At 37.0% G+C, this 14,721-nt stretch overlaps 1 protein-coding gene across 3 annotated transcripts in view; it reads right to left on the reverse strand.

Moving 5' to 3' along the window:
• Positions 1-2,595: 2,595 nt before the first annotated feature.
• The window catches only part of LOC125678941 (protein Shroom3-like), a 77,342-nt gene continuing 65,216 nt past the window's right edge, over positions 2,596-14,721 (reverse strand). For all 3 annotated transcript variants that reach the window (XM_048917757.2, XM_048917758.2, XM_056154541.1), the window contains 6 exons: positions 9,565-10,365; positions 5,801-6,994; positions 4,779-4,917; positions 4,490-4,591; positions 4,042-4,215; positions 2,596-3,925 (listed from right to left, as the gene is read on the reverse strand). In XM_048917757.2, coding sequence (XP_048773714.2) covers positions 3,665-3,925; positions 4,042-4,215; positions 4,490-4,591; positions 4,779-4,917; positions 5,801-6,994; positions 9,565-10,365 — 2,671 coding nt within the window. In that variant the 3' untranslated portion in view covers positions 2,596-3,664. The remainder of the gene's footprint in view (positions 3,926-4,041; positions 4,216-4,489; positions 4,592-4,778; positions 4,918-5,800; positions 6,995-9,564; positions 10,366-14,721) is intronic.

A 14,721-nucleotide genomic window follows, 5' to 3' on the forward strand; every position in this document is an offset into this window, starting at 1 on the left:
GCATAAAATAATTATTTTACCAATTAAATGAACTTTTGCTTTCATAAAACACTTTTGGATTAACAAGAGACTCATGGCCCTCACTGCCCACATGAGTCAGCCTGATCCCGTTTTCCAGAGGAAGATTAAAAAAAACGTTTTACCTTCATTGTTCCCATGAAAATTTTTTAACCCATATTATGACCTGCTTAAGTCAGACAGGATCAAGACTTAACCCAACTTGAATCGACACAACGTAGGGGTGTCGTATATTCTCCTATATTCATGTAAAATTTTATCTTCAATTTTATCCCCATCCTAACCCCATATTATTTTTATAAAAAAGATTTTTAAATTCTTCCCTCTACATTTTCATGTAAAATTCTGACCCCATATTGTGGCCTAGACCTACTCTCAAAGCATTGAGTTGAAGAAGCTTGAATTTGCACTATCTGAGGATGCTTCCATATTGATATATCTAATCCTGGCACTTCTGCTCATGAGAACAAAATTTAAAACAAAATCATTCTGATGAAAAACTTTGATCCCCTATGGAGGCTCCATCCTACCCTCCACCCCTCTAAAACTGGTCAGGATTTAAATAAACTTTAATCTGAACGCTTGCATACTCGGCCTAATACACGCATTGCTGATCATATCCTGCTAATGTGCCCATACCTCCCATGTAAAACTTTCAATTTAACCCCCATTGAGGCCCTACCCTACACTTAGGAACATTTATTTAAACAAATTTTAATATGAACAACCTGAGGACGCCTGCCTATTAACATGACTGATTATGCCAAAAAGATTGTTAACGCCTTTTTGTTATATTTTCCCATGTAAAATTTGTTACCCTATTGTAGCCTCATCCAACCTCCTGGAGCAACAGATTGAATGGATTTGACTCTGCACTTCCTGAGAATGCTTGCATTTTGATTTAACTAATCATGGCCCTGTTGCTCTCTAGAAAAATATATTAAGGTTTTGTCCTGCATATTTCAATATAAAGCTTTGATCCCCTATTGTGGTTCCATCCTACCCACCACTGTCATGATTTTAACTAAATTGAATCTGCACTACCTGAGGACACATATAAATACTAGAGATTGTTTTTATGAAAAACAAATGTCTCCCCAAATTGGAAGTGCTCCAAATGAAACCTCCTTCCCTTAATGTACTGCATGGTATGGAGGAGAAAGCATGAGCAGGAACATGCACATTATGAACTCTGATAAGCCACATAGTGTTCACAAACTATTTTACACCCTCCACCCCTCAGATCCACTATAACTTTAAGGATAACAATTGGATCCTCCTGTCCCTACAATATGCACATCTGAAAATGGCATTAAAGTATTGTACAAAATTTCAAGTTTATCAGGTAAGCCATATAGGAGAAGCATTCACAAACTATTCTAACATCCTCCACCCCTCTTAGATCCACTATAACTTTTAGGAAAATAATTGGATCCTCCTGTCCTGACAATATGCACATCTACAAATGGCAATGAAGCATTGTACAAAGTTTCAAACCTATCCGATAAGCCCTATTGGAGAAGTGTTCACAAGCTATTTTACATCCTCCACTCCTCTTTGATCCACTATAAATTTTAGGAAAATAATTGTTTCCTCCTGTCCCAACAATATGCACATCTACAAATGACAATGAAGCATTGTACAAAGTTTCAAGTTTGTCCAATAAGCCATATAGGAGAAGTGTTCACAAGATTATGTGACAGACAAAGGGACAGATAGAAAGCACAAAAACAATGCCTCCTCCTGAAAGGGAGGAGACCTAATGGCTAGGCAAGGCCCTGCTGTTTTTGACATTTCAAACATATCCATTTTTAAAACTTTGATCACATATTGTGGTCCCACCCTACCCCTGGGAATCCACATTCTTTAAGGAAGCATTCACATAAGTTTTGCATTTAATGGTCCAGTGGTTAAGAAAAAGATATTTAAAAGATGCCACCATATTTTCACTATTTCTTAATTATCTCCCCTTTAGAGGTGTGAGCCTTTATTTGAACAATTTTCAATCCCTTTTCCTAATGATGCCTTTAATTTATGGCAAGTTTAGTTGAAAATGACTCAGTGGTTCTGGGAAGTCAAAAATGTGTATAAGTTTACATATGTACAGAAAATTAAGTTTTTCAATAGTCTAAGTAGTAATACAGCAGTGCTTGAGAAACTAACATCCATTTTGTGGGCCATCTGAAAATACATGCAATTGCAACTTTTACCCCCTTGCATGTGATGAAGTAATTATAAATACCTTAAAGGTAGTATGAATTCCCAAGAATGCATGCAATTCATGTAATGTCAAATTAAATCGGGTCATTTGAATGTGACTCAAATTTGAATAATGTCAATGATTAAAGTTTTACATTAATAATTCTAATTATTTTAAAATTTGGTAAAGTGCAACTCAAAGCAGGTTATTCTTTCTGTTCAACATCAACATTCACCCCCTGTATAGCACTATAAATTCCCCTTCAACTTCAATGTTTTTCTCATTACAATTCATAGCATGGTGCCTAGTATTACCAGAAGTAAAGGCTTTACTATATCTAAAATATTTAACAAAAGAGAAAGAAAGAAAGAAAGAAATTTTCTTTTTCACACACCATTTTTTATTTCTATGGAAACATATTTTAACGGTATGTATCAATGTAAATTGCAATCATCATAAAATATATAATACTTGCATTTATATAACAAAATATTATGTCCACTCTTCACATTCAATGCTCACTTTCTCAATAATATGTTCAAAAAGCTGCTACATGTACCAAAATACTCATTATTATCTCCAATTTGCAGTTTATTTGCGTATTTTGCTGTTTTTATACTATGGAATGACCTACAATAGTTTCCTTTGGAATGATTTTGGTTGATATGATTCTTGGTTGGTTTAAATGTTTGTCATCTACCAATATACCTCATGTAATGAAAGCAGTACTTAAGTACTGATATGATTCAATGTTACAGGTTTGAACATCAAATGTGTGGCGTGATCAACTAAAAATGTAATAAATAACACACACTTACACAGTCACACAAATCACATGATTAAATTCACACACACACACACTCCTATACACATCTGTTTCTCTCTCGCACAATTCTTAACAGCTTATAACATTAACAAACCCATTGACATCACAATAACTACATGATTTACTTCTCTGTACAACAAAGTTTGAGCTTCATTTTGACAGCACCAACTGAACAACTCTTTGCAGTACCTGTTGCAGCATGTGGAGAGATTACTTTTCAAAATATCAATGAGAGCTTATGTCAAAATTTGTGTACAGTTAATGATACTATCTTTGTTCATAACAAGCAGTTTATGTTCTAGAACTGCTGTCCCTAAATGACACAAAATGTAATTCCATAACAATGAAAAAACATACATCCGAGATCATATCCATATATTAGGTATCACACTTCATATATAACAGCAGATACATCAAATTTGTATTCACATCTGTACAAATAATTGACCAGCAAAGTAATGGGAGATTCCAAAAATGCCACAAATTTTTCAAGTCGAAAGTCTGGAATCAGTTTCATCGAAATCACATTTTGATTCTGCAGCAAATACTGTCAGTACTGCATATGCCAGTCAAATATCACAAAATATAGCACTTCGTCATGTAGGGGGCTCCCCTATCTGTCAATGTTTCTCTGGAATGCTCAGCTTCAGAGCTGCAATTTGTTCTTCCCCCAGAGCTATCTTGTCCTCCAGCTCCTGTTTTTCAATTGTCAGTTTTGATTTCATTTTGACGTAATACTTGTAATCCCCAAACTCATCCTCACTCAGGGCCTCCTGAAGGAAAACCTCTATCTGCTGGCTTCGCTTTTCAATGTCTGCCTTTAAAACCTTTGCATCTTCATGTTGCTGCTTTGCTCTATCTCGCTTGTCAGCTGCAATTTTCTGAAAGTTGACAAAAATATTTTGCACTCTTGACTTTTTAAAAATCAAATCCCATTTTAATACATGTAGTGAAAAATATCTACTTTTCCTATCTAATAATGAGTTGTTTCCCTTACTTTGATTCGCTCATTTGTGTCTTTGGGTAGACTCTGTAGGGAATTCTCCGCCCGAGCCAGTAATCCTGAAACTTTCAGCAACAGAAGTATGATCGTCTCCATGTCTCCAATATAAGTCTTAAACTTGTCCTTCTCATGCTGTGTTTTGCACTTTCTATCAACAGCTTTCTGTACCTAAGATAGGAATAAAAATAAGGAGGATATTAATTTTTTCATACATGTAACATCACTTAAATCCCCAATGCACCATGGAAGTAAATGAAATATAGTAATATTTAATCCCAGTCAAGACATTTTATTCTTCCCCAGTGGAAAGAGATTCTACCTCAGTGTGATAACAGTTAAACAACCCCAAATTAAGCATATTATCCCCTTGTAGAGAGATTTTATCCCGGTGTAGAGGCATGTTACCCCTCCAGTGACCACCATGTAACCCCCGTGTCTGTACCTCTTTTCCAAGTGATTCTGTCTCCTCCAGCTCATTAGTCAGCTCCTTTTTCTCTTCCTTCAGTTTGTCCATTTTCTTCTGAATGCTTTCAACCAGTTCCTCCTGCAAATGTAACATTCAATACTTATCAAGAACACCCATTTATCATGCAGAAAATATGTGCCCAAATTCTCAAGAGGGTACTAAATTGCAACCCCCCATACCCCCCCCCCTACAGATTGTTAGTTTTTTTTCAGTGTTAGAGGAAATCAATAATATGAATTGCACTAGCACTCAAAAAAGCACTGACCTTTGTTTTGATTAATTTGTCCGAATCATCGATGTCCTTGGTCATGTCTCTCCCGATGCTGTCACTCTGCCGGATATTCATCTCTATGAGAGCTTTGGAGGGGGAGACCCAGTAGTTAGATGGTAGAGGTGACTTCTCCCTGTAAAACCAACAAATCAGACCCTGAGATGATGTCATACTCCAATATTACTGGAACACAGTGACATTATCATTTTACTGTACCCAGTCTGTTTGGCCTCCACGTGCAATTTTTATTTGACCAGAAAAGTGCTTACTGAGTATATTTAAACTACAGTACTTGTATTAGGATTATCACATGCCCACAGAGTGAGCTGTCCAATTATCCTGGTTTTACAGGGTTATTACCACATAATATCCTATACTTCAAAGTCATTAAGGATTTCACGAATAGCTAATAATAAACAAAATCATTCAATTATCATCATGCTCAATTATTGTCAGAAATGTCTATTTGTTTGTTTTCAGGCCTAATATAGCAATAAATAAAGACTGAAGTACGACTAGGAAGTCATGGTTATTGGTAAAAAAAAAATCCTCTGAATCTAAGAGTACATCCTTAATGATTGTACAGGGGACAATTCAAAATCCATATTGCTCAATTTTACAACTTTAATAATAAACTATTGGACATTCTGTTACCATTAAATATCTTTACTTATATTTTGTCTGTAATACACTTAATATACTGTTTCAATGCTTGATGAAAGCTCCAGCCTTTTCAGTTTGACATAACACCCTGTATACACGTATTACAAAATATAAATGTAAAGAATAAATGTCAAGGTTACTTGTATTTTGGAGAATTTTTAACCAATGGAGGCATTGTGGTAATTTCCAAATCATACCATGCTTCCATTGTTTAAATAACAAAACCAACCTAGACATTCATTCCACCATCAAACACCACAAAGGCAAATTCATATTTTCAATGACTGCATAAAAACATATCATTTGCATAATCCTCCAAAATATATTCACTAAAGTTAAACATTCCCACTTACTCTTCATCTGATTTCCCTTCCTTATTGGGGGTTACACTCTTGAGGGCCTCTTGATCTTTGCCCACACTGGAAGACTTGGGTGAAGTTTTAGGAGATCGTCGAACAAGTAAATCTTGGTCAATCTCAGTTTGGAAAAGTCCGCCCATATACTGCATTCTACCACCATCGCTCTTCAGCATGCTGGACAGTTTGGGGTCCTTTTTCTCATATATTTTGGCGAATTCCTCGACTTTGGCATCACACTCTAGTTCTTCTTGGGAGCGTTGCCTACTATGCTGTACTAAGTCACTAACATTGTTATTTGCTGAAGGACTAGAGGTATGTGTGGTGTTAGACTCACTGGGAGATTGCCTCAAGGAATCACTGAAAGACATTTTGGTATTGGAAGAATTGGAATCGCTTGCACTCTGCCCATTAGATTCGATATTTTTCACTTTGATGTTACGGCCTCCCGGATAGCCACTCCCAGGGCTTCTGTCTACTGGCGGAGGGCTTGCAGTACTAGTAGCAACAGGAGCATTTTGGTCCAGAGAGTAGGTCCTTCTGCTAGGGGTAGTAGAGACTTCAGATTTAGAATTAAGCTTTTGTGATAGCAGATTATCACTTACACTTGAACTGAATTTGTCTGTTTCAAATGACTTTGCATTAGGTGATGCCGTGAAAGATTTGGACAAGTTTTCATATGATTTTCTGTTGAACGAGTGACTGTGAGGAGTAGTTTGTCTGATTTCTGGCCTCTCCCTAGAAAGACTCTGTTTCCTTTCAATGGAAGAAATCCTTTCCTGCACCGAGTGTCTGTCTGTGAGAGGATTAGTCAGCGAGTCCTGATCAGAGGAAGTCACAGAAAAACTATTACTTTTCTTTGATTCTGGTGCTGTGTAAGGTTTGGGTGCCAAAAGGTGACTAGAACTCTGAGAAGAGCCTAAAGGTCTCGGTGGTCGTTCAGGGACAACAGGGTCTTTATAAGGAATGTCTCGCTGCTCCGGAATCTGATCATTTTGATTGACAGTCTGCTCACTCTTCCACACAGGCTGTAGTCTTTTTCTGGGGGGTTTCTGTATCTCTCCCTGTTGTTTGTAGTTGTTGTTTTCGTGTAGAAGTTTTAGAGCATCTCCTGAGGAGGCTGAACGTTTGTACACCCCGGGCTGGCGATCACTTCGATTCTTGTATGAACCATAGGAATCCTCTGCATATCTGAAAGACAAATTGACATCTTTATGTAACGCTTCTTCACTCATGATGTATGTAATTGACACTACAGGATCTAGCTCACTTCAGTTGTTATAGATCAGCATGAATCAAAATTCCCATCATCCATCACATAGCTGTATATAAATATCATTCACTGTCTGATTTAGTGCAGTTGCATGGATTAAAATTGACAGTTATGTGCAATACTTAAACATGTATATTCACTTGCTACTTATGGTATGTATGAATACACATTAGTGCTAGGAGTGTAAAATTCTCAAAACTTGATATGTGGTGATAAATAAAACAATTTAATTCATTCATTTGATGACTTGTTACTAACAAGTTTAAAACTTAAATATATTCACTGATTTCTATCAATGAATTTAGGGCATCTGAAAATTTAAATATATTCATTGTCAGATAAAAATAATGGCTTTCTTGACATTCACCTACATCTGCACTAGATAATTAGTGATGGTGAGAGTCCTGGTATGGATTGCACTTACTTGAATCCCCACCGTTGATAACGGTACATCACTAGGATTTGTAACTACCACTCAAATCATCAACACATACAGTACACAGAGATACACAAAGTCAACAGGCACAGCCACAGCAGTCATTCTCAATGGCTCATGTACACAACTTCACAATCCCCTTTATCCCCTAATAATCCAGATGTTGTGCGATGGTAATTAAATTCAAAGAGGTGCATTCCCAGATTTGAATTTTTTTTCCAGTCAACCATCTTTTTCACTGCTTCCCAGGGGTACATACAATACAGTTAGGCTGGTGACCTGTGACCTCCACATAAACACACATACCACTGTTACCCAGGGGGAGAACTGTTATGATTCAGTGATAAAGTCCATAAACAGCTCATAAAACTCTCCCATGGAAACCAAACTTCCACCACAACCAATAATTTCAGTCACATTAACACAGTTACGGTGGACATTTCCTGGACTTTTAATGTTTCTATCACCCCAAACTTAGCACAAAGAGCCTATAATGTCAGAGGTCACTGCTCCTCTCATCAATTTCAAAATTCCATCTATTTCGAGAAAAAAGACAATTTAAGCACTCATTATACATTTAACTTCTTCCTTGCTGTATATACTGTACTTGAGACAGTCAACAACAGATATCCCCTACAAAACCAAGAATTAATGATCCAACACTGTAACGGAGATAAATTGACCAAACATCCTCTGATTAATAGCTCAATGATCTTCAAAGTCTAAAAAAAATTCACTCTCTGGTTAAAATCCATGAAAATAACATATTCTTCAGTGATGCAGATGGCTTGCACAATATTTTTGATAATACACTTTATGTTAGCTTTTGAATGAATCACACACACTGCCAGATAAATCTAGGAAAGATGACTTGTTAATTTCCACACAGGATGGTAAGATGCCCCAGGAACATGTGTTAAATGTTTCATCCAAAGTGATTAGTTTACACTATTTTCCTATTAACAAAAAAATTAAGTACATCAAAAGCACTCTGGCCTAAATGAAGGGTAATCAGCTCAACTCCTGTCCTTTCTGAATGGAGAGATACCCAACATGCGGCATTACACTGCGAACTCTCTTCATGTAGCCTGTATACCTGGTGTCCTATATCGCAGCTAAATCAAAAAACCTACAGCCATGCCAAAAAACAAAACAAGGGCATCTGTGTTCAATGTAGAAAGTCTTTGTCAAAATTAATCGGGCAGCACGTGTGGTATACACTATCATAAGAACTCTCTCCACCTTGCATCATGTCCAGAGTAACAATCTAACATGACAAGATTCAGATGCTTGGATCTAGTAAAACACTATGGTTCCCTATATATTTATATGGCTCTTCTCACAGATAAAACTTGAGGCTTAGCATTTATCTACTTTTGGCATCTTTCTAAGTAATTATCCTACCAACCAATAAGTGACGGAGTTGCTACAATCAATTTCCTGTCCAGACCGATATACCTTGGGTACTATCTCCTAACTGTGAACAGCCGATGCTCTTAGGAAATTTAGCGCTGAACTTGTTGAGCTTTTGTTATACAAAAATGTTACTAAAAAGAGCTTCAAGTATCCCTGGCATGGATGCAGATAAACATCATCAGAAGACAATTTCGAAAAAAGAACTAAGGTATGATGCCTCACTGGAGTCCAATAAGTGCTATGAAATTGTGGAGGGCATATGGTATGACTCTCTCAAAATATGTTATTTTATAACTGTATATACAGAAATCAGGGAAGGCTGTTTCTTTTTTCCCACAAAAGCACTTCATTACCACATAAACCAAAATAAACAGTCATTGTCTTTAAAACTGCACTGCTTTACAATTCACACTGTGATACTTATTCATTGCTTTACTTATTTGTGCACGTGTATGATTATGCAACAATTATTTTATTTCAAAACATCTGCTGAAATTCCAAGTCTGTTTACACTCAATCATCTCTGAAAACCAAAGTGAAGATTTCCATGTCTAAACATGCATCATCTGTCTATCCCGCTTATCAGTAAATATGTATCTCTTGGCATTTCAATTAAATCAATGAATGGAAACTAACCTGCTTCTATCATCCATGTGCTCTGGTGAATTATCCATCAGTTCTGGTGGGGGAGGTGGCAGGTCCACCTCTGAATTGATCTCTTTCTGTGGGGTGGGTGGGGGTGGTGGGTCTGGACTGTTCGGAGACGGGCGGCCATGCCAGTTCTGGGTGGCTGGTGGTATGTCTACCCTTGGTCTCTCCTTAGACTCTGGAGAATGGTAAGACTTGGGTTCTGGATAGTGCTCTGACCGAGATGGACCCTCACTTTTTGGTGAAATTTGTGGGCTGGATGGAGATGGCATGTATTTTGATGAAGGCAATGGAGGAACACTAGGAGCACTGCTTGGTGACGAGGGCTGCTGCCCTGCTGACATGCGACGTGAAGAGAAGAAATGTTCTGATGAAGAGGTGGATCCACTGGGGGAGGTGGCTTCCAAAGCCTCCGCATGCTGCTGCTTGAAAGACTGTGTGACTTGGATGGATGTTTTTGTTGTTTTGTAAATCATAGGCTGGGGCATGTGCTGCTGTTCCGAGAGACGTCTTGACTGTTTGCGAAGCTGCTCGGCATAATTATCGTCATCCCATCTCCCTCTGGATTCACTGGAATGTCCGTCATATCCAAAAGATGACCTCTCTCTAGGAAGAGACTGTGGGATTGGTCTGGGATGTAGGGAAGAATCGTACTGACTTGCCGAGAACCTCCTGTAATTTCTTGGTGGCAGTGCGGGTGGTTGATCCTCATCCACACCAGGGGGAACTGGGGGAGGCGGACGATATCCAACATTTTGGTACAAGGAATTCTTAGAAATTCCACCAGAACTGAAAATTAAAAAAAAGCATTGTAATCTCAAATCACATTTTAAAATAGTATTATGTCACTTTCATTTTAATAAATGTTCCTGTACCTATACACTGTAAACATTTACTAACTGCTTGTAGCACTACATTCATCAACAACTGTACAATTGAAATGAAAGCTGAATACATGGGACGGGTCATTTAAGACACTTAACAAAACATTTAGGACCGGGGAAACAGCACTTGAAGAGGGATAACATTTTTCATGATTTTTTGCACAAAAACAAGTTGTTCGCGTCAAGCAGGCATTTCCTGGGGCTGAGCCTGTCGCCGTCTGCTGACGACACATTCCCTGGCTGATTGTCCAGCTACCTATACGCTCAGTACTACATCAGTGGCCAGTTGTGTATCAATTTAATGTCAACACCAAAACCATCAAAGCTGACATGTTATCTCACATTGTAGTACAGCAGTGGTAGCCCTAGGGCATGAACAGTTTGGATTTCTCCTGGGCTGTGGGAGAGGAGCGAGTCTCTTAGAGACTGTGGGAGTAATGGAAGATCACACCTCAAACCACAGTCTACTAACACATACTAACCACAAGCACTAAGCCATCCCTATCAGGGCATCATACTGATGTAAACATCTGTGCAGTGTGGCTATCTGTCATCAAACATAGTCTCATGATATCCTTTCCATAAAAATAACAACAATCAGAATTTTGCCTTACTTGTGAACCGGGACTAAAATCATCCTTTCATTAATTTTTCAAAAATTCACACAACTTCACTTGTCACTAACAAAGTAAATAATAATTCTCAACATATTTTTGTGGGTTGTTAAAAAAATCTAGGTATGTGTATGATTTAATTCAATTAGTTTCACACAATGTTAATTTTGATTGTTCAACTATCTTATAATGGTGATAAGCACATACTTGACAATGTGCCAGCAAGTGACTAATTTTTTTCCAAAGTCTCCAAATAAAGTCAATAAAAAAGTCAGGACTAAAGATCATGTTCCCTGAACCATAGAGCTGTATATCTTGTGATATTGAGACACCTCATTATCATCATTAAACCATTGTTCCACTTCAATTCCAAATATTTGATAAGTGATATCATCTCCTTTGTCATGCAGGGTACAAGTGTTTGTTTATGAGTTGACACTCCAATGGAAAATGATAGGTCAAGTCTCTTCAAGAACACAAACCTCAACCAATATAAACCCAGCTAAAATCCCAAAACTACAATTAATCGCCTGATACTCGGATAAACTGAAATGACCATATATACATAATTTTGACACATGGTTCACCTCTTGAATTAAACAGGACCTTCTAGATCTTCTAATGAACATTTACCATCAAATTCATTTACAATCAGCAAGTCCACAAAATATTCACAGCATGAAACAGAATACATGAATGAATTCTTTATGCAAATAAATTACTGGGTCCATGTACCATAAACAATGGATTTCATCACTGGGCTTCTTTCTTCCTCATCATGGGAGATGATCACCTGTATCCTTATCTTTACAGCTATCATAAACACCTGTAACTGCACAAGGCCTCCCTTGTCCAACTTTCCCCCTGTTGTTTATCTTGCTACCACTAAGTGATAATATATATATATATATATATACAAATAAAGATGGGGTAAGGTTTTTTCTTTCATTAATGATGATGAAAGTTTCTATTTATAGATTCCAAAAAAGAAGATGAACATATGGAAAAGAAGCTATAAATAAAATGTCAACAACACGTGTCAGTCTCAGATAAAGGTAGATTTTTTATCTTGAAATTTTACAACCATTTTAAATGAATAATAGCTTAAAAACTCAGAAATATAATCAAAGATCACATAACAAATGCAAAATACAATACCTATCCTGTCCAAAACATATTGCAGATGTCATTGTTGTTTTTTACAAGGACACATTGCTTAGAAACATTCGTCATAAACTCGACAAAATCCAAAATCAATACACAGATGAAGATCCCCAATAGAGATAATTCCAAATGGACAAGTTATCCATGACACAGAGCTACAGTGATTAGAAGAATACTCCATTTTCTACATGATCGGTGCATAATTGATGACGGGATGTGATGACTAGGGATGATTCAACAACTGTTCTTGTGGTGTCCGATTTCCACGCTCTAACCACATAAATACTCCTCCATTGATGACCCCACTGTCCTACACCTATAGTCCACTGATCTACACAAACACTGACACCTTTCTCAGGTGAGGTATAAACGACAGGTATCGATCAGTTGCATTCCTAGCATATTTCTGTCAACAGCTGCAGAGGAGAGAATCAAACTTATAATGTCCCATAGTGAGGTAAGTCCTTCATCAATATGCAGCCTCTCGTAACAAATGGTAATTTCCCACATCACAAAATGAACAATCACCTGGAGTCATATACACAATTTCAATACATGAAATATCTTGATTTTATAAAAACAAGCCCCCCCTGACTCTAAATTATGAACAATATGAATGACATAATCAACAGTGACCTCTGTTTTGAAAGTGACCTATCCAGTTCCTACAATGTTATCTCTTTACCCTAACTACTGCTGTGCCAATATTGGTTGATTTTGTTTAAATATGGGCATCAGCAGTGTATTGCTTGACCAATAACTTTATAGAGAATTGTTGAGCAAATTTATAAAAATGCTGGTTAGAAATGTATCACTATACAAATAGTGCATCAATTTTAATTTTTATTATCAAAGTGCTTAAAAACTGTCTTGAACTCCACAACACTGCAGATGAACTCTGTTGCAAGAAAAAACTATATTGATTATTTCTAAACAAGTCCTGCATAAAAAATATCTAAATTGTTTACTCAACAAATGTTACGCTGGAGGCATTAATTACAGAATTCTGGATCCGAGACACGACAATACACAAAATTAACATACCTTGTGTGTACAAAACTGTATGACCTGCGCTCTTTGAATAATCCCATTTGCCAGTATCTCTAAGTGGATCTATTTCATCATCACATTCTCTATTGTTCACACTTTGTGTAAAGTTTTTCCCTTTGAAATTCCGTTTTAGATCCCAAACCAAAACGAGCTGCTTGGATGTCTTTTCTTTTACAAAGCTATGCGCAACGTAACTATATCACCTGACCATCAAATTCTCAGTGGCGTGAGCTGGGGACACGTACAAAACTACTTGCATGAGATTACTCAAGATCTACATATCTAACTAACTGGCCAGTGACATCGCAACAGGTCAACTGTACAGAAAAGAGCCCCCAGGAAAAAAGTTTGTAAGACCCTGTTCGTCAATATTGACAAGTTCATCAAAAGTTGTTGGACACCTGCCCGTATTGTTCCCTTTTTTCTGTTTGATCAAGGAATCATTCAATTCTATCAGCTTGAGGATATATATCATATCAGAGTCCCAACCCTGTACAACATATAATTCATTCCTTTTCAGTGATCTAAACAATCATGACTTTTAAACAGTCTAAATTGAAGAAATATTGGAGCTGCTTGCATCTGGTTGATATAAAGGCTTCGTTTGTTTCGTATGAAATGAATCAAGAAAAAAAATATAAACAGAGACAGCTCCCTATGTCTTCACATCAAAATTTAAAATTCTTTTCCACAAATCCATATAAGGTTGTAGTTCGTAATATATCCAGAAGCAGTTCTGGCTAATATTCAAGTCCAAATTCTGTATAGAATTCTATTACACCAATCTTAGGAATGTTGTACCAACGCTAAGTCCGGGATTTCTGTCCTGGGAACAAGAAGCGATCCACAGTATGTAGGTGATTGAATAGCCCACAAAGTCGCAGAAATTACACAGATTAAATTGAGCCTAGAAATAGGCCAATTTTATCATCTGAACTAGCTAGAGATGTCCTGTTCTACTGGGCAATGTAATTACAAGAACATGACATTTTACAGACCACCTCCTACTTCACATAGACATCTGCTACTGTTGTTTCATCAATAAAGGGTTGTTGCAATAACTTCCTTATAATCAAATTAAACCCAGTGACCATAGATTTAATATGCACCCTCTTGACATTCTTTAAATTCTTTTGAAATCTTTCTCACAGGCTAGAAAATAAAGATGGGGAAGTATTTCTGGGAGTGATTCTTCCTGTACCTTACATGGAGTGTTACTGCTTTGTTGTCTGTGAGACAGAGTAACCCCTTTCATTTGTTCCCAAAGAAAAACAGTTCACCTATATGTTATTTAGAGATTATCCCTTGACACATCAATAAAAATTGATATAGGTTATAAATCTGAAAAATTCCTAAACTGTCTCAATTCACATTATATAAAATCCACTCCATGATCACACTCTCAGAAGCAATTATAATCTCCTTAAAAACTT

This window comes from Ostrea edulis, chromosome 2 (assembly GCF_947568905.1).
Source record: "Ostrea edulis chromosome 2, xbOstEdul1.1, whole genome shotgun sequence".
Lineage (NCBI taxonomy): Eukaryota > Metazoa > Mollusca > Bivalvia > Ostreida > Ostreidae > Ostrea > Ostrea edulis.